Source organism: Zingiber officinale, chromosome 8B (genome assembly GCF_018446385.1).
Source record: "Zingiber officinale cultivar Zhangliang chromosome 8B, Zo_v1.1, whole genome shotgun sequence".
NCBI classification, from domain to species: domain Eukaryota; kingdom Viridiplantae; phylum Streptophyta; class Magnoliopsida; order Zingiberales; family Zingiberaceae; genus Zingiber; species Zingiber officinale.
In genome coordinates this window covers 100,031,360-100,051,717 of record NC_056001.1, presented here as the reverse complement: position 1 = coordinate 100,051,717, position 20,358 = coordinate 100,031,360, and the positions used below count along the sequence as shown (strand labels likewise).

The 20,358-nt window shown below is 46.9% G+C and overlaps 1 protein-coding gene across 4 annotated transcripts; it reads left to right on the top strand.

Annotated features, from left to right (window-relative positions):
• Positions 1-16,531: 16,531 nt before the first annotated feature.
• LOC122017435 lies at positions 16,532-19,577 on the top strand. 4 transcript variants are annotated; one of them, XM_042575055.1, is made up of 7 exons: positions 16,532-16,875; positions 17,454-17,542; positions 17,621-17,696; positions 18,282-18,331; positions 18,414-18,737; positions 18,938-18,976; positions 19,189-19,577. In XM_042575055.1, the coding sequence occupies exons 1-7, from the start codon at positions 16,632-16,634 to the stop codon at positions 19,360-19,362; spliced, it is 996 nt and encodes a 331-aa protein (XP_042430989.1). In that variant the 5' UTR covers positions 16,532-16,631; the 3' UTR covers positions 19,363-19,577. The 4 variants fall into 4 exon arrangements, with proteins under 4 accessions (XP_042430989.1, XP_042430988.1, XP_042430987.1 ...); XM_042575054.1 differs by having other exon boundaries at positions 16,533-16,875; positions 19,174-19,577; XM_042575053.1 differs by having other exon boundaries at positions 16,533-16,896; positions 19,174-19,577.
• Positions 19,578-20,358: the final 781 nt, after the last annotated feature.

Genomic DNA, 20,358 nt, shown 5'->3' with positions numbered 1-20,358 from the left:
GAGCATGCTTCGTGCAGCCTCTTGCAAGACTCGGTTCTTTCTCTCCACAACCCCATTTTGCTGTGGGGTCCTTGGAGTAGAGAACTCATGCATATATCCTTTTTCTTGACAAAATTTTAAAAATCTATGGTTTTGAAATTCTCCACCATGATCACTTCTAATTGTTTTAATTGTTGTTGATTTTTCATTTTTAGTTCTTGATCCGGCGGTAAGAATGGGGGACCCACTTCCTGAAGGGTCCCAGCCTGAGGACAGATGGAGGGCTGACTAAGCGGGTAATGGCCGCGCAGAGCAGTTGAGCAGGTCCGAGCGGAGCCAGAGATAACCCAGCCATGGGCTTGGGTTTCCGACGCCAAGGCGGGAAGACTGAATGGCCGAGCGGGTGTCTGCTCGGCTGGGACCGAAGGGCCGAGCGGGTGGTCCGCTCGGCCAGGATAAGGGCGAGGATACAAAGATTAGCCGAGCGGCCTATTCGTTCGGCTCGGGATATGGGATGTCAGCAAAGGCATGTCTGATGATTATGCCGTACACAAGATTGCACGATGGAGGATCTCGCCGTCACATCATGGAGAGGTTGATACAGTAGCGGTATGACCTTATGGATGCCCTTCTGACAAACCCATACCTGGGCATGGTCGAAAGCAGGTGATTGCTTTGATTGGCGCGCCCAGGCTCCTTCGAGAGGTCTATATAAGGCCTCCATTTCTTCACCGGAGGTACGCTGGTTTTGAATCTCTGAAGCCACCTCTTTGTTATTCCTCGCCTGACTTGAGCGTCGGAGGACCGTCGCCGGGACACCCCTCCCGGCTCGGTTTTGTTGCAGGTTCGCCGGAGCACTCGAGGATCTAGCAGGGAGCGCCACGTCCCCAGCGTCCTTTGACTTCTGATTCGGACAGGATCAATTTGGCGCCGTCTGTGGGAACGCACCTGCATCCGAGCAGAAGCAATGGACGAGGATGGAAGACTACGTACCGTGGCACTCTCACAAGAAGAGTTTAACGCTATAGTTGAGGCGAGGGCGGCCCAGATAGTGGCGCAGCAAAAGGAGAAAGCACAAGCTGAGAGAGCGCAACAGCAAACAACCTCGGCTTCAGCAGGCCGGGCGGCGCAGGCAGACCGCCCGGAATATGTTTCAACGGGAGGGTTCCCTCGGGCTCTCTTCCGTACTCCCCCAGAAATCGCGCCCGCCCACGGGGAGCAAGGATCTTCATCCGATGAGCCTCCCATTCGGGATCATAGGAAGGGCAAAGCTCCCCGAGCGGACGCACCACCCGAGCAGGTTCACGGACAATTCTCTGAAGCCATACATCGAGATCCGTTACCAAAATACTATACACCACCGCTGATCGGAGCTTACAATGGAACGACCGACCCCGACGATCATTTGGGGAAGTTCGACAGCGTCGCCACCTTGCATCAGTACTCTGATGGCGTAAAGTGCCGGGTATTTCTCACCACTCTATCGGAATCTGCACATAGGTGGTTTCGGAGGCTGCCAGACGGCTCTATCATTAGCTTCCAAGAGTTCCGAACGGCATTCCTTCATCACTTTGCGAGCAGCCGACGTTATCAAAGGACAAGCGTCAGCCTGTTCACCATCAAACAAGAACCAAGAGAATCTCTCCGGGCGTATATACAGCGGTTTAATCAAATAGCGATGGACATTCCCACAGCCACCTCAGAGACGATGGTAAACGCATTCACGCAAGGCCTCGCGGAAGGGGATTTCTTCCGCACGCTCATTCGCAAACCGCCCAGAGACTACGACCACATGCTACACCGGGCGAATGAGTATATAAATGTGGAAGAGGCGGAGGCTGCCCGACGGAAGGGAACTCATGCCGAACGAAAGCAGCCCGCTGCCCATCAGCCACCAAGAGGACCAAGAGTTGAGGCATCCCGGGCACATCATGCGAAGTCCCCGGTGGTCCAAGAGGTAGCGACCGAGCGGCCAAGGATGAAGAAAAAGAGGGTATGGACCCCAATGTTTTGCTCTTTCCATAATACTGACTCCCACAACACCCGCGACTGTCGGGGCTTGCCTTCAATCACCCATCCCGTACGACGGGGTGGCCCTCGTCGATCGCCTTCACCCGACCGCCGGCAGCGGCATCAAGAGTCCGGTCGGCGAACATATAGGAGATCTCCCGAACAGCGTTTCCCTCCAAGGCATGAAGATCGCTCTCGAAGGTCCAATGAGCGACCTAGGCAGTCCGCTCGGGAAGAGGAGAACAGAAACAACACCTCCCGAGGAGAAATCAATATTATTGCTGGTGGACCGACCGGAGGAGATTCACACAGGGCGAGAAAAGCAAGCGCTCGGCAGCTCAGAATCCATGAGGTGGGTTGCAGCCAAGAAAAGGCGAGCGGACCCGAGATCAGTTTCGGGCCCAAGGATCTTGAGGGAGTTGAGGTGTCACATGATGATGCCCTTATCATCAAAGCGGTGATAGCCAACTAAACCATCCACCGTATCTTCATTGACACTGGCAGCTCGGTCAACATCATCTTCAGAAAGGCCTTTGATCAACTACAAATCGATCAAGCCGAGCTGCTGCCCATGACAACCCCCCTCTACGGGTTTACGGGCAATGAGGTTCTGCCGGTTGGACAGGTAAGACTGGCTATCTCCTTAGGGGAAGAACCGCTCCGGAGAACGAGGACAACAAACTTTGTGGTGGTCAACTCCCCTTCATCCTACAACGTAATACTGGGGCGACCGGCGTTAAGCGAATTCCGAGCTGTTGTGTCAACAAAGTGGAGATCAGCTAGCAGCTCGGAAATGCTATGTGGAAATGGTCCGAGCAGAATCTTGTTCCGCTGGAAGGCTCCACGGATCGAGGTACACGCCATAACCGAGAAACCTCCCGCTTTAATTTATGATGAAAAGGAGGAGGTTCAGATCCATCCGAGCCGATCGGAGGCTACAACCTTTATTGCCTGGAGGACGAACAGAAAGAAGAAGTGGTCAAATGCCTCCAAATGAATCATGACGTCTTCGCCTGGTGAGCTGCCCAGTGTCTCCCCAGCATAGCCCAACATAAGCTTCACGTCCGGCCGGATACAAAAAAACAAAGGAGAAGAGATTTCGCCGAGAAGAATATTATCATTCGAGCGGAAGTGGAAAGGCTCTTAGAGGCCGCCACATACGGAAGTTCAATTCCCAAGTCGGTTAGCCAATGGTGCTCTGTCTCAAGCCGCAACAAATGGAGGGTATGCATCGACTTCAGAGATCCGAACAAAGCCTGCCGAAGGATTTCTACCCTCTACCCGAATCGACCAGCTCGTAGATTCTACTGATCGGATGCGAGCTTATATGTATCGGACGCCTACAGGGCTATCATCAAGTCGCCGCCTTAAGATCGGGAAAGTTAGCTTCATAACCGACGGACGACATATACGGTGATGCCGTTCGGACTGAAGAATGCCGGAGCAACATATCAAAGATTGATGAATAGGGTCTTCCGCGAGCAAATCGGACACAACCTGGAGGTCTATGTAGATGACATCCTCATCAAATCCTTCCGAGCGGCCACTTTATGCAAAGATATGGAAGAAACCTTCCATACACTCAGAAAATATGGGGTCAAGCTAAATCCTCATAAGTGTTTGTTCGGCGCCAAAGGAGGATGTTTCTTGGGCTATATTGTGACTGAACGGGGTATTGAAGCTAATCCTAGCAAGGTGAAGGCTCTTCAGGACATGCCACCGCCCAGAAACATGAGGGAAGTACAGAGGCTGACCGGTCGGATTACAGCGCTATCACGCTTCATCTCCAGGACTGCCGACCAGAGCCTTCCGTTCTTCAAAATCCTCCGCAAAGCTACAAAGTTCCAATGGAATGAAGACTGCGATCGGGCCTTTGAAGAACTGAAGACGTACTTAAATTCCCTACCTGTGCTGGCCAAGCCAGCTGTCGGCGAACCGTTGCACATTTATTTATCCTCGACCGAGCAGGCTGTGGGATCAGCGTTAGTCCGGTCGGGAGGTGAGGAGCAACCTGTATATTTCCTTAGTCATATCTTGAAAGATGTTGAAACCCGCTATACCGGACTCGAGAAGTTGGCCTTTGCTTTGATCCTTGCCGCTCGGAGGCTTCGTCCTTATTTCCTGGCGCACACGATTATCGTCAAGACCAATAGCCCGTTGGGACGAGTGCTTTTAAACCCAGAAGCTTCCGGACGGCTCATCAAATGGACAACCGAGTTAAGCGAATTTGATATCCAATATCAACCCCGTTCGGCTATCAAAGCACAAGCCTTAGCCGATTTCGTGACAGAGGTGCAGGACCCGGAACCTGAAGCTGTGTGGAAAGTGTTCGTGGATGGATCGTCCACTAGACACGGGAGCGGAATTGGCATAGTTTTGCTGTCCCCACAAGGAGAGCGGATGCAGCTCTCCGTCCGGCTAGATTACCGAGCGACCAACAATGAAGCAGAATATGAAGCCCTTATTGCTGGATTGCAGGCCGCTCGGCACGTTGGAGCCGCCCGGGTCATCCTCTATTCAGATTCCCAGTTGGCCGCTCAGCAAATCTCAGGGATTTTCGAGATAAATAGTACAAGGCTCAAGCTCTACGTGGAGGCTATTGAAAAACTTAAGCCCAACTTTAGGGAGGTAATTATTCAGAAGATCCCCCGGGCGGAGAATCAAGTCGCGGATGAATTGGCCAAGCTGGCAAGCGCGTTATCCCCGGTCGGCTCTCAGAAGCCGATCGAGCAAGTATCTTTAGTAGCACATGTCGATCGGATGGAGGGCATCACATACCCGAGCGACTGGAGGACAACTATTGTGGAGTTTTTGCGCTCGGGAGCTACCCCATCCGACCGGGAAGAAGCTCATTTACTGAAGAGAAGGGCTAGTCGATTCACCCTCGTAGGAGATCAACTCTACAAGAAGGCCTTCTCCCGTCCGCTCCTAAAATGCGTCAGCTGGGAAGATGCCGAGTACATCCTTCGAGAAGTGCACCAAGGTTCATGCGGTGGACATCCAGGCGGACGGTCATTAACCAGGAAGATTTTGCTAGCCGGGTATTTTTGGCCAACACTTCAAAAGGATGCTGCCCGGACCGTGGCAAATTGTCTATCCTGTCAGAAGTATCACAGCATGTCCCACCGACCGGCAGAGGAGATGAAAGCATCAACTGTGGCCTGCCCGTTTTACCAATGGGGGATGGACATCGTGGGACCCTTCCCCATGGCTATCGGGCAGCGGAAGTTCTTATTGGTGGCGGTCGACTACTTCTCAAAATGGGTAGAAGCTGAGCCACTTGCAAAGATATCCGAGCAGATGGTTAAAAAGTTCATATGGCAAAATAACATTTTCCGCTTTGGCATCCCAAGACGACTCGTCTCCGACAACGGACGTCAATTCACGGGGAAGTTGCTCGGGGAGTGGTGCGAAAGTTATGGCATCGAGCAGCACTTCACATCGGTGGCATACCCCCAGAGTAACGGTCAAGCTGAGGTAACCAACCGAGAGATCCTCAGAATTTTAAGGACTCGGAATGAGGAGGAGGTAGACGAGCTGCCTGGCGTCCTATGGGCTCTCCGCACGACACCAAAAGAGGGAACAGGCGACTCCATTTCACTTGGTATATGGAGGCGAAATCATCCCGATTGAAGTTGGGGTGGAGTCCGTCGGTGCAAAACTATAATGAAGATAACGCCGAACGGAGGAGCATGGAGCTAGACTTGGTCAAGAGGAAAGAGCTAAAGCGTCCAGACTGATGGCGTGCATCGCAACGTATGGAATGTAACTACAACCGCAAGTGATCCCCGAGCCTTCAAGTAGGCAACCTAGTTTGGAAGAAAGTTGGCCTGAGAGGTCTGCAAGTTGGAAGCTCCTCGGTGACCTCAAGTGGTTGAGAAGCTCCTCGCGCTTATTACCTCAAGGATGTGGAAGGTCGGATGCTGGACCGACCCAGGAGTGCAAATCACCTTCAGCCATATAGAGCTGGGTGAGAGGTGCGCTGTTGCTCTATTTTGTGTAAATTCAAAATAGCTGTACTCCTTTTGTCGCAGGAAACAAATTATTCCCAAGGCATTCTGTGTTCGTAACCAAACGGCTGGTTATCCGAAGGCCCCCGAGCCGCTCGGCCGGGAGGTTTATATATGCAAGCTCAGTTAAAGACCGGGAGACGGTCCGGCGTCTATAAACCCTCCGGCCGGGAAACCGGGAGACGGTCCGGCGTCTATAAACCCTCCGGCCGGGAAACTGGGAGACGGTCCGGCGTCTATAAACCCTCCGGCCGGGAAATCGGGAGACGGCCCGGCGTCTATAAACCCTTCGGCCAGGAAACCGGGAGACGGTCCGGCGCCTATAAACCCTCCGGCCGGGAAACCAGGAGACGGTCCGGCGTCTATAAACCCTCCGGCCAGGAAACCGGGAGACGGTCCGGCGTCTATAAACCCTCCGGCCGGGACACCGGGAGACGAGCCGGCGTCTATAAACCCTCTGGCCGGGAAATCGAGAGACGAGCCGGCGTCTATAAACGTCCGAGCGGAAGACCGACGAGCTCCGTCGTTAAAGATCGAGAGCCGCGCCGACCGGCTATAAATATCCGCGCCAACGAGCTCCGTCGCTAAAGATCGAGAGCCGCGCCGACCGGCTATAAATATCCGCGCCGACGAGCTCCGTCGTTAAAGATCGAGAGCCACGCCGACCGGCTATAAATATCCGCGCCGACGAGCTCCGTCGTTAAAGATCGAGAGCCGCGCCGACCGGCTATAAATATCCGCGCCGACGAGCTCCGTCGTTAAAGATCGAGAGCCGCGCCGACCGGCTATAAATATCCGCGCCGACGAGCTCCGCCGTTAAAGATCGAGAGCCGCGCCGACCGGCTATAAATATCAGCGCCGACGAGCTCCGTCGTTAAAGATCGAGAGCCGCGCCGACCGGCTATAAATATCCGCGCCGACGAGCTCCGTCGTTAAAGATCGAGAGCCGCGCCGACCGGCTATAAATATCCGCGCCGTCGAGCTCCGACGTTAAAAATCGAGAGACGAGCCGGCGTCTATAAAAATCGAGCGGAAAACCGACGAGCACCATCGTTAAAAATCGAGAGTCGGTCCGGCGACTATAAATACCCCGGTCGGACGAACGAATATCAGAGAATAACAAACCACGGAAACCACAAGTATTAAAACATTTAGGCCCGCTCGGGCGTTGGTCCTTCGATACTTGGCGTTTGTTGAGTTCACACTGGCTAGATACGTGTAAAGCGAGTAGGCCCTCCTGCTCGGATTTTGTTTAATGGGTTAAGCTGACCGGCCGCGTGACGGAGAATGCTTAAGAGCATGACTAACTCTAAGCATAAACGTTAAGCAAACAGAAGAATATTATGGATAGGAAGACACAAGCAAAGACATAATTACATTAAAAGGGAAGCATGCCGAACGGCAAGTACAAAAAGTTACGCTAGGCTTAGGAAACGTAAAAACAAGGTACAGACAAGGAACACTCCTCACTCAGGGTCTTCGAAGTTGAAGAAGTCGTCCGGAATGTCGTCTATCATGGCCGCCAGATCGGAGGCGGGAATGTGCATTCCCGCAGGAAGGTGGCCACCCTTCTTCAAGTAGACCACAGTGACCTTAACGGCCTCGGCAAAGGTCGAAGAAACGCTGCCGCCAAATTTCGTGCCAAACCTCTCCGAGCGGAGGTAATCTTGATGTGCAGCAGCCAGACGACTCGGCTCCCCTTCCTTGTAGTTTCTGAACGCCGCCCGGGAGGCAATCAGTGAATCGTGGAGGACTTTCTGATCCACCTCCGCTTTCGTGCGTTCAGCTGAGCGCCCATCCCGTTCGGTAGTTAGTTGGGCTTCCAGCTCTTTAGATCGCTGATCTAGGGCTCGGACTTCAACTTTCATTTTGTCCATATCAGCGATCGCCCGCTTCTTCCGGCTGCTGGCGCGCTTCATGTCTTCGTCGCGCTTCTTCACCAGGCCTTCAAGTCGAGCCACCTCCGTAGCCAGGTCGGCGGCCTTCTTCTGTTCGGCCTCACGGGCTTGTTTCTCCCGCTCGGCCGATGGACCCCCCGAGACTTGGAGTTTTTCCATGAGGTCCTCCAACTCGACCAGCCTATGGCTAGTGGCAATTTGCTCAGCCCAATGTTGTAAGGGAAATAATAAAATCAGGAACCGAACAGTAGCATGGCACAGGAAGAAAAATGAACCTACCTGAGTGGCCTGCTGCATGTGGTTATCGCCGAGCTGCTTGGGCGTCATGAGGGCCACCCGAATCTGGGCGTCCTCGAAAAGTTTGGCGAGCGGACCCGTCAAGGTTATTTCGTGAACGGGGCTCGATGGCCGATCGGCAGACAATAAATATTCCTTCGATGGGAATCGAAGGGTAGTCTTGATGGTTGGGTGGCCGGCCGGCACTTCTTCAGCTGCCCGAGGACTCCCCTATGGTTGAAGTTTCGCCCAACCATCGTAAGCGACAACGAGTCCGTGGAGGAGAGCCAGAGGGTTGTGCGGTGGGCGAGGCCACGGGGGTCCTGATCTGCGACGGCGTGCGATCTGGAGAAGCGATCTCGATCGACGCCTGTGGATCGCCCTCTTGGGTCGGCGGAAGGTGGAGCCTCTTCGACGCTTCCGCCGAACTTCCAATGGTGAATCCCGGCCTGGGGACTCCCAGCGGAAACAGGATCCGCCTCAACCTCCGCTGAAGCGGACGGGCAACCTCTGCTTCAGGCGACCGCGCCCCTCCTGATCTCGCCGGGCTGGGATGAGACCCGCCGCGAGTTCTTTTGGTAGCCCAATTTCCACGGCCTTCAATTTCAGATGATCGGTAGCCTTGGAGCGCCACATGACTTCAACTGCATGGAAAAAATTAAAATCAATTAGATAAAAAGGCGAAGGAGTAAAGAGTCCTTACTCATGCGGGAGATTGTCCCGAACGGGAGATAATCCAAAATGTACAACACCCTTGAGAAGCAATCGTCGATTTTGTACCACCGACTGACAAAACCGCTTACGCATGAAGGTAGGTCGATTGCTCGAATTTGCCGAGCTCCTACTGGCTCACATGGTCCGCCATTTGGTTCAATGCCGCCGAAGTCGATATAAGAAGAACTCCTTCCAAGGCTTGTTGGAGGTCGGCATATTCTCAAAAAATTTGAAGCCTATTCTACTTTGGAAAATAAAAGTACCCAACTCGGATTGTTTGGGGTAGAAGAAGTAGTGGAATATTTGGGGGTCGAGTGGGATACTGTGCAGCCTAAAGAGGACGACCACCCCACTCAGCAGCCTGAAGGAATTCGGCACAAGTTGGCCGAGCGGGATGCGAAAATAATTACAAACTTCCAAAACAAAAGGATGGGTGGGAAATCTAAGGCCGCCCTGGAATTGGTCCAGAAAAAAACAAATGGTACCGATCGGCGGGTTATGGGGCCGGTCGGTCGGGTCGGCTACAATTATTTCATGGTCGTCCGGGATCCCGTACATCCGAACAAGACGCCGAGCGCCCTCTTCATCAAATCGACTCTCCATGGTCATATACCAGGGACCATGAACGTCAACAGCGGGTACGGAAGTGCTCGCCATGACTAAAGTACCAAGAAAAAGAAAGAAGGAAGCCGAAAGAAACTCGGAAACGGAGGACAGATAAGAGTTCGCAAGCAAGGGAACGAAAGGAGTTCCACACGAAAGGGAAAGGCCGAACGAAAGGAAGGGAGAAGCTTACGGAGGGAAGATGAACGGAGAGGATCACCGGAAAGCCGAAAACCACCAAGAGGCAAGAATTAGGACAGCCGGAATGATGCAGCCGCGGGCACCTTCGACGGAGGACGCGCAATGAAACAGAGAATGCAGTGTAAAGGCGAAGACGAAGGCTTTATGCGAACGAGGCTGGTCGGCCTCGTCCGTCGGATGCAGGTCACGAGAGACAAGGTCATCATCTAACCGTCCATTTCAAAGTAATCGGCGTCCCATCGTACGGATCATCACCGCCACGCAAGAAGAGCCACGTGGCGCTCTGTCACCAGGCGCAATTAATGCGCCCATACTGCGCATGCTTCGACTTAATGAAAAGGATTTGCTTGATTTTCGAGAAGATTTAGACAAGCAAACATCCACGTTGAGCGCCAAGACATCCAAAACGAAGAGCCGAGCGGCTGAATTTGGCATAAGGGCCGAACGGCTCAAGGGATATTATAAGCGACGGTGAGGCGACGACCGCCCGCTCGGACACATAGTCCAGTCAGTCGGACTCACTGCCTCCTTCGACTAGACTTGAAGGGAAGGCAAGTGATCCGGCGGTAAGAATGGGGGACCCACTTCCTGAAGGGTCCCAGCCTGAGGACAGATGGAGGGTTGACTAAGCGGGTAATGGCCGCGCCGAGCAGTTGAGCAGGTCCGAGCGGAGCCAGAGATAACCCAGCCATGGGTTTGGGTTTCCGACGCCAAGGCGGGAAGACTGAATGGCCGAGCGGGTGTCTGCCCGGCTGGGACCGAAGGGCCGAGCGGGTGGTCCGCTCTACCAGGATAAGGGCGAGGATACAAAGATTAGCCGAGCAGCCTATTCGTTCGGCTCGGGATATGGGATGTTAGCAAAGGCATGTCTGATGATTATGCCGTACACAAGATTGCACGATGGAGGATCTCGCCGTCACATCATGGAGAGGTTGATACAGTAGCGGTATGGCCTTATGGATGCCCTTCTGACAAACCCATACATGGGCATGGTCGAAAGCAGGTGATTGCTTTGATTGGCGCGCCCAGGCTCCTTCGAGAGGTTTATATAAGGCCTCCATTTCTTCACCGGAGGTACGCTGGTTTTGAATCTCTGAAGCCACCTCTTTGTTATTCCTCGCCTGACTTGAGCGTCGGAGGGCTGTCGCCGGGACACCCCTCCCGGCTCAGTTTTGTTGCAGGTTCGCCGGAGCACTCGAGGATCCAGCAGGGAGCGCCACGTCCCCAGCGTCCTTTGACTTCTGATTCAGACAGGATCAGTTCTTCTACAAAAAGAAACAAAAATATCTATGGTTTGATCCTTATTTTTCAAAAAGAAAGTCCATGTATATCTAGTAAAATCATCAATGATCACTGAGTAGTATCTACTTTCATTCAATGAAATGGCATTACTGCAATCAAATAAATCCATATGCAATAAATCTAAAGCAGTAGATGTACTTACAGCGCTTTTACCTTTATGAGACGCTTTTGTTTGCTTACCCTTTTGACATGCATCACATAATTTTGTCTTTTGGTACTTAATGCTTGGTAGGCCTCGCACTAATCCTTTGTTGGCCAGCTTTCAAATATTCTTCATGTTCAGATGGGCCAACCTCCTATGCCAAAGCCATGATTCTTATTCTTTTGACATGAAACACTTAGCAGAGGCATTAGTAGCACTTTTAAAAGATACTTGATAAATGTTATCTACCCTTGTGCCTACTAGTACCGTGTCAAGTGTGTCAATGTGTTTGACCAGACATTGACTTGATTGAAACTCAATTGTGTAACCCGTATCACACAATTGGCTGACACTTAGGAGATTAAAAGTCATCCCCTTGACTAGAATGACATTCTTGATTTGGAGACATTCGGATATATGAATGTCTCCAACTCCTATAACCTTAAGGCTACCATTATTACCAAATGACACATTACCTCTATTTTTGTTTTGAAGGGTAGTAAAGAGTGACTTGTCCCCGGTCATGTGCTTGGAGCATCCACTATCAACAAACCAAGTTGATAGATGCTCCCCCTTGACCAATGCCTACAAGACATGAAAGATAGACGTTTTAGGTACCCAAATCTTGGGACCTAATGCATCTACAATGAAAGACCTAGGAACCCATGCCTTGGTCACAACCTTCCTAGTCTCATGAACCCTAGAAGCATGTGATCTATGAAATTGGGTTCTAGACACTAGCGAAATGAAACTAGACTCCTTAGGTTGATATCCTAACCCAGCCTTGTTGTAGACCGCCCTTTGGGCATTTAGAATCATATCTAAGGTCTTAGAGCTAGTTGAGAATTTTTCAAGCATTTTCTTGAGTTTCTCAACTTCACCCTTTAAGACTTTGTTTTCATCCTCAAGGGCCTCTTGATGTAGGTCATCAACCTCATCTTCCCTAAGGGCCCTCAAGTGCTCTACTTCATCTTTTAATGATTTAATTTGAGTTTTTGATTTCTTAAGTAAAGTAGATAAATGTGCAATGGTTTTATAATATTTTTCTAAATGAGGAGAAGTTACCTCTTCATCATCCGAAGAAGATGAAGTCGCGGCTGAGGTATCACTCGTGTCACCATCACTCCCGGAATCTGGTTCCTCCCTTGCCATGAACGCTGACGTGTGCTTTTCTCCTTCTTCTCTTCCTCCGATGAGCTTGAGGAGGATTCATCCCAAGTAGCTTTGAGAGCTTTCTTCTTCTTGACCCTTTCCGCCTTCTTCTTGAGTTTTGGACACTCGCTCTGATAGTGTCATTTCTTGCTACACTCAAAACAAGTGACATTAGTTTTATCAACATTTTGATCGATAGATTTACCTTTCCCTTTGTATCTCTGGCTCCTTCTCATGATTCTCCTTACAAAGTTGGCCATCTCGCTTGATGATGATCCACCTTCATCATCGGACTCGGAGGAGGATGAGGATGAAGGAATCTCTTTTTCCTTCTTCTTTTCTTTCTTCCTTCTTCCATCTTTGCTCTTTTCTCCTGCAACTAAGGCAATACCTTTCTCTTTTTGACCCTTGTTAGCAAATTCATGGAGTTCCATTTCACAAAAAAATCATCTAATTTAACAATTGAAAGGTCCTTGGAGACCTTGTAGGCATCTACCATAGATGACCACAAGGCATTCCTCGGAAAGGCTTTGAGAGCATACCTTATAAGATCGCGATTCTCTACGTGTTCATCTACGGAATGAAGACCATTGATAATTTTTTTGAACCTTTCGTGTAGTTCACTTACCGTCTCGTTCTCCTTCATGGTGAGGTTTTGTAATTGATTTAAGAATAAATCTCTCTTGGCGATCCGAGAGTCTCGAGTTTCTTCTTGGAGCTCGATGAGCTTGTTCCACAAGTCTTTTGCGCTCATGAATGGACCTACCTTGACGAGTTGATCCTTGGCTATCCCACATTGTAGAGTGACCACTACCTTGGCATCGGCTTGTCCTTTGCGAGTTTGCTCGGCGGACCACCTTGATGAGTCTAGTTCCTTACCTTCTTCGTCCTTCGGAGGTGTAAACCCTTCCTTGACGGAGAACCACATTGAGATGTCGGTCTTGAGATAATATTCCATGGCGCTCTTCCAATATTGAAAGTCCACTCCGTCGAAGTAGGGTGGACGATTGGTGCTAAACCCTTCCTTCATAGCCATCTTCTTGCTCTTTAGGGTGTTAATCCGGATAAAGAGAACCTTGCTCTGATACCACTTGTTAGGATCTTCGGATGGCTAGAGAGGGGGGGTGTGAATAGCCTCCTCTAAAAGCTTAAATAATTTCTTCCTACAAGTCGTTAGCGCAGCGGAAATATGCAAACGAAAATATAATACAAGAAAAAGAGACAAACACCACTAACACCAGTATGTACGAGGTTCAGGGATAACTTGCCCCTACTCCTCGGCGTGTCCGTAAGGTGGACGATCCCTTGATCTTTCAGTAGATCACACCCCGGATAGATTCCGGCTAAAGATTTCCTCCTTCTCGGTGGAGTAATCTCTCCACAAAGTCTCAGAAGATATGTAAATAAAGCACAAGACTTACAATGATCAGTGGCTAAAGAGAATGAAGAATATGCTCACAGCCACGCAAAGACAACAGTGAAAGCAGAGCGCAAGAAGGAAACAACTTCTCAGCCAAGAGCTCAATGCTTAGCACACTCGCTTGATCGACAGAGAGTTTTTATTTTCTTTTTTTTCGAACATCTCTTCATCCTTCTTCTTATGCCTCTGCTTTTCCACTACGTTCAGCCTGTACTGAATCGCTGTCAACCTGCACCGAATCCCTGCTGCAAGCTAAGGCGTCGCCAATCACTCTTCCTCCTCATCTGGTTTTCTGAACTCACACCAATAGATTCAGGCTAAAGATTTCCTCCTTCTTGGTGGAGTAACCTCTCCACAAAGTCTCAGAAGATATGTAAATATAGCACAAGACTTACAATGATCAGTGACTAAAGAGAATGAAGAATATGCTCACAGCCACGCAAAGACGGCAGTGAAAGCAGAGCGCAAGAAGGAAGCAACTTCTCAGCCAAGAGCTCAAAGCTTAGCACACTCGCTTGATCGACAGAGAGTTTTTCTTTTCTTTTTTTTCGAACATCTCTTCATCATTCTTCTTATGCCTCTGCTTTTCCACTATGTTCAGCCTGTACCGAATCGCTGTCAACCTGCACCGAATCGCTGCTGCAAGCTAAGACGTCGCCAATCACTCTTCCTCCTCATCTGGTTTTCTGAACTCACACCAATAGAACCCATGGTCTTCACAGGTGTCTCTGAGCTCGAACCAATAAGCAGGAGTCAAGTTGATTGCCAGCTGATCGTAGTCAGATCGCAGCCAGTAAACGTTGATGCTCCAATTACACCATTTGCAGCGAAACATAGTAGAAAGAACACTTTGTCTTATTCTTCTGATAGAGCTTGATTTGAATTTAAGCATTGACATGATACCTGCAACCTGCAGATTTAAAAAGCTCACAGCAGATGGTTAAATCAGACGAATCAGAAGTTGCAGAGAAACAGCAGAAACTATAGACATTATTGTGGATCGGTCAGCAGACCGATCCACAGACTTTTTGACCGATCAGGCTACAGCCTGATCGGTCCAGGAGGGCTCTGATCGATCTGTGGACCGATCAGGCTATAGGTGGATCAGTCCACAGACTGATCCCCCTATCCTTTCTCCCGAACTCCGTTGCCTCCTGATCATCTACAGACCGATCAGTAATTTTCGGTGAGTTCACAGAGAGTTATTGATTGGTTACTGATCGGTCTGGTGACCGATCAGATAACCATAGTATCATTGGATAGGTCAACAAACCGATCCAATGCCTATGTAGGTTTAGAGCTTCCCATCCCTAAACCCTAAAGCCTTCCTGGTCTAGAGAACGAGCTACCGAGCCCTCTCTGACCTAGTCCGGAGAACGAGCTACCGAGCCCTCTCCGACTTCGTCCGGTCCAGAGAACGAGCTACCGAGCCCTCTCCGACTTCGTCCGGTCCAGAGAATGAGCTACCGAGCCCTTTCCGACTTCGCCTGCCAAGTTTCCATACTTGGACTTTTCCCTTCCACCTGATCAACCTTGATCAGTAATCAATCTGAGTTTAATTAATATCTGATACAAACTTAAATCAGTGTCAATATCAAAACAACAGTCAGGTCAGACTGTATCAACAGAGAGAAGATGAGAGAGAAAATATGGTGTGAGAGAAAGTATGATGGGAGAGGATGAAGAGAGAGAAAATATAATGAAAAAGAGGAGAGAGAGTGTGATGAGAGAGATTGAGGAGAGAGGAAGTATGGTGAGAGAGAAAGTATGATGACAGAGAAAGTGTGATGAAAAAAAAAAAGAGAACAGTGAGTCTGATGGGAGAGATTGATGAGAGAGAAAGTATGATGAAAGATAAAATGTGTTGAGGAAAAAAAAAGGAGAGAGTGTGACAAGAGAGATTGAGGAGAGAGAAAGTGTGATGAGAAAAAAAAAAGAAAAAAGGAAAAAAAGAGTGTGATGGGAGAGAGAAAGTATGATGAGAAAAAAAAGAAGGAAGAGAGTGTGATGGAAGAGATTGAGGAGAGAGAAAGTATGATGAGAGAGAAAGTGTAATGAGAAAAAAAGAGGAAAGAGAGTGTGATAGGAGAGATTAAGGAGAGAGAAAGTGTGTGATAAAATGATGAGAGAGAAAATATGATGAGAGAGAACAAGGAGAGAGAAGTGATATGAAAGAAAAAATAAATAAATATATTTTGATATTTGATATTAAGGGAGAAAATTTTAGTTTTAGGTCAAGGGTATTTTTGGAATAAGAAAATATTTTGATTGATGAAAATAAGGTAATGACTCATTGAAGGGGAGGTACATGAGAATGAGTCATTACCCAATTTCAAAGATTCATTCCCTTATTTGTATTTCTATTCCTATAATACAAACATTAACAATGACAATCAATGATTCTCATTCTCATTCCCCACTTCAATTCCCCTAAATCAAACGCCCCTTTAATTTATTTACCCTCCTAATCGGACATTCCCCAATATTACTCCATCTCAACATTGTGGGACAGTGTAGGAGGAACGGTACCGATTTCATCTTTCACAGTCATAATCTCAGTGTTCCCCACGAACTGCCATAGATAATTAAAGGATCGATTCGCAGTGGGCACAGAAATCTCACAAATTACCTCAGAAAATATAGGATCGATTCGCAGTGGGCACAGAAATCTCACAAATTACCTCACCCTGTACACGCTACGAGCGTTATCCTCATGATTTATTTTTCGGTATTTAATTGTACTAAAGTGACGAATTGTTCTTGATTACTCTAATACAGTCTTCGGTCCGGCCCAAATTCGGCGCTGATTCAACAGTTTTTAAAACAGTCTTGGGTAACCTCTGCGCCTTTCTGCCCAGTATGTTCCTTTCTTCCGGCTGGCTCCCGGCATCACTACGCCTTTTGCTTTGCCCCTTTCATCGCCAATGGAAACCACGCGGAGTTCCAAAAGCAGCTCAGAACTCCGGCTGGAGAATCCCTTCTCCCTCAAGGTTGCACAGGTCTTCACGGGGTTTGGCATCGGCTGTGGGGTCGGCATAGGCGTCGGCCGACCTATATATCTAGGTAACGCCATGCTTCCCTATGCTATCCCACCGTTCTTGCTGATGGATCCGAGAAGGTTTTTAGAGGCAAAGTTCGGTCTATCGTCCGCCACCTGCGATGGATCGGGTGCTGTTCGATCCCCTAGGGGTTTGATTCGGCTGTGGTGTTGTTTTTTTTTTTTTTTTTGTCAATGTCTTTGTTTGGGGAAATTCTCGAAGTTTCTATCCGCATTGGGTTTTTTCATGATTCCAAACTGTGTTTTTTTGTTGATTTCCTATCGTTACCATCATGATTCAGCGGTTTTATCTACTTATTTTCACATTTTTATGAAGTTCTGGGCGTGCATGAGTGAAGGTGAGGTCTTTGATGATAACAGACGTCTGAGCCTGGGATTCGAGCTGTTAGAATATGATGGTTTTTTTTCCTTGAAAAAGGCTCTGAGATTTAAGTTCACAAAAAAATGGTTAGCCTGATGCAGTGAGAATTACATAACTAACTCCATTTGAATGCCGTGGGTTATTCTCAGTTTGTAAAGTGATTCTAGTCTTAGCTTACTGATGGACTGCGTATATATGTGGAATCCTGTTTATATATTGAGTTTGGAGGGAATGATGACCCTACTGATGTTAATGAGTACCTACGAATCACATTGTTCATCATCAGTGCTTTTCTAGCAATATTAATGTCGACAAGCAAACTTGCAGGTGCAATACCGGCAATTCAGCATGTCTTGACGGCTGCTAGAGGTGCAACCGATGCTTTTTCTGGAGTTGGAAGACACATTAATAGTTCTGTAAGGACAGTCCATAAATTGTTGGGCATGCAGACTCTTTTCTAACAAACTATATTGATTTCTGCTCTGTTCTGTTAGCTGAGGAAGTTGGGCTTGAAGAACATTGAAGTTGGTGTTGGTTGCGGAGTTGGTGTAGGACATGGCTTTGGTGTTGGTATGTGTCTTATCAGCGTTCTTTGCAATAAGAACTTTAAAAGTAGGTTGTGTTTCTTCTGTTAATTGATATAGTTTTGGTATATCATAGTTGCTATCAGATCTTCCTATTGTTGACAATTTTGTAGGAGATGTTAATTTCCTACTGAACTATGTATCTGGTTCTTTAATTCTCTGTTAGGTATATCAATCCTGATCTTCACCTTCTGACATGACCTTGAGATTCTAGAGAAATTGGATTGATAGTAGAGTTTTTCTTTTTAATTATTTTGAGGCACAAACTTCTTTAATTTCTCTGGAAAAAGGGAAAACAACTGGTCACTGTTTCTAAAAGACAATTCTTTATAATAATATTGCCTTTCCATCCTTTCATGATCAAAATAGTATTCCTGCCACTTATTTTTAGATGGATGGTTTGAATATCAGAAAATGGTCAATGTATCTTTTTGTTGTTTCCATTTAAGGGATTCATTGAAACCTAAAGTTTATGAAAATCCATCATTGTTTTTTGTTGTTTCCATATAAGGGATTCATTCAGACTAAAGTTTATGAAAATAGCAGTAATTGTTTATTTATCTTGTGGCAGGACTTGCCTTGAAGCCTGGAATGGTTAACCGGATCCAGAATAGTTTTGGGGTATCGGCTAATATTTCTATGATTATATATTTTGCATTTTGGCGCTTATATTTCTTGCTTTGAAAGCAACTCATGTTCTCAGGAAGTGCTTGAGAAGGTTATGATAAATGTAGGAAGTATGCCCGTCTTAGCTTCTATCCAAGGCGCCATCTCTGGACCTGGTAAAAGCAAGGTGAACACCCTAAGTGGAACTCCTGCCGGGAATGCAGAAGTCTCGAGTGACAAGGTGTCAGAGTTAAAGTTTGGAAATACTTATACAGGACCTACTGAAGAAGTTATGCATAATTCATATGCATCCAAAGAGCAGGTACCAGAAAGAGCAATTACAAGTCACACCGAAAGGGTGATCAACAATTTCTTGCAGGATCCCCTTTTCAAGGATTCTGAGATGAAAGTTAATGAAATGGTAACCTGCCTACAATTTAGCTGATACTTGCTGTTTCTTCACACATTTTATTTGCCAGTTTATTGTAAATTGAATAGATTTTGGAGTAAAAAATTTGACATTTGCTAATTAAAATTTTTGTAGTCCAGATGTTGAATAACCTGTTAAAAACTCCCACAAATTTAAGCATTGCTCAGGCACTAACTTTTCTTCATCTTCAGGTTGGAAATTTGCACTTGGAAAACAATGTGCTTGAAGTGGTAAGTAACTGTCTCTTCTTCTTTTAAGCCTCTTTATCGCTTGCTAAATAGTCAGAGACTCCCCTGCACACTTATTAATTGTGAATTGTTGTATATGTGTATGTTTCTTTTTATGATTAATAACGATAAACTAATTTAATAATAATAATAAAAAAATAAAATTTATTTAAATATCGGTATAATTTTATATATATCAGCTGCTGACCCACCAGAGAGTCATTGAAGAGTTGATCGAGGAGAATCAGAGACTGCAACAGATACTCGAGGAGGATTTGAAAATTCCACCTTCCAAACTACAAATCAAGCGCGGCAATAAAGCAAATGATCATTACCCATGTGCCGACTGTTTTGAATGCCGAAGGAGAAGACAAAAGACAAGAAGTTAGGAAATGCATGAGTTTCGGCAATCGTTGCATGGACAAGGTCTCGCCGTTTTACCGCTTACCGTGCCTCGGGGAAATAATGTGGTTTTCATTATTATTTGTTATAATCTAGATATCGACCTCTATGGGATTAATCTCGAAGATAATTGGTATGATCCTAAGAACATTTTTAATCAACTATGAAGATAAATCAAAAAGTATATATATATTTTAGTGGATGACCAGTGTCATAAGTTTTTAAAATTTTTTAGTTGTAATGTGCCCTGTGTGAGATTTGGATTCTCATCAGAGCTCGGGGCAACAATGTTGTTGTTTTTTTAATAAGTATTTAACTCTTCGAACTGATTATTTATAGAGATGATTAACTTGGTTTTATGAAAATTTTTCACTAGCCATTAAGATAAATTGATAAGTACTTACGGTTGTCCATCTGGAGTGGCTAATATTCTTAGATTTATCATTCTACTAGAGAAAAATAGAAAAATATCTTATAAAGTGTCGTAATTGTGATTCAAACTTTAGATATTTGATTAATTGTTAACCATTGCACTATTAACTCATCGTCGGTCCTAGCGCAATGGTCCTTTTCTAGTTTCATAGAAATTTTTTATTAGCCATCAATGTAAATAAGGAAATGTTTGTAGAGAATCATCAAGTGATTAGCATTTTCAGAATTGTTATTTTATGGAAGAAAAATTTTTAGAATACAGAAGAGTTGTTATTTTATAGGAGAAATTTTTTTACAATATGCCAGGATTCAATCATTAAATATTTGATTAATTATTTGAAAAATTTAACCGCCGTAGTATTGTCAGGGGCAACGATGTTGTTTTGGTGTTTTTTTTTTCACATGTTAAACATGTATAAAAAGACATAGATTTTCAGTCCATTAAGACATAAATTATTATTTTTCTATAGAATTGACGAAGTTGAATAAATAAAAATATAGAGAGTAAATGAGATATTCTCATTTTTGCCCTTTTAATTCCAAGTTGAACG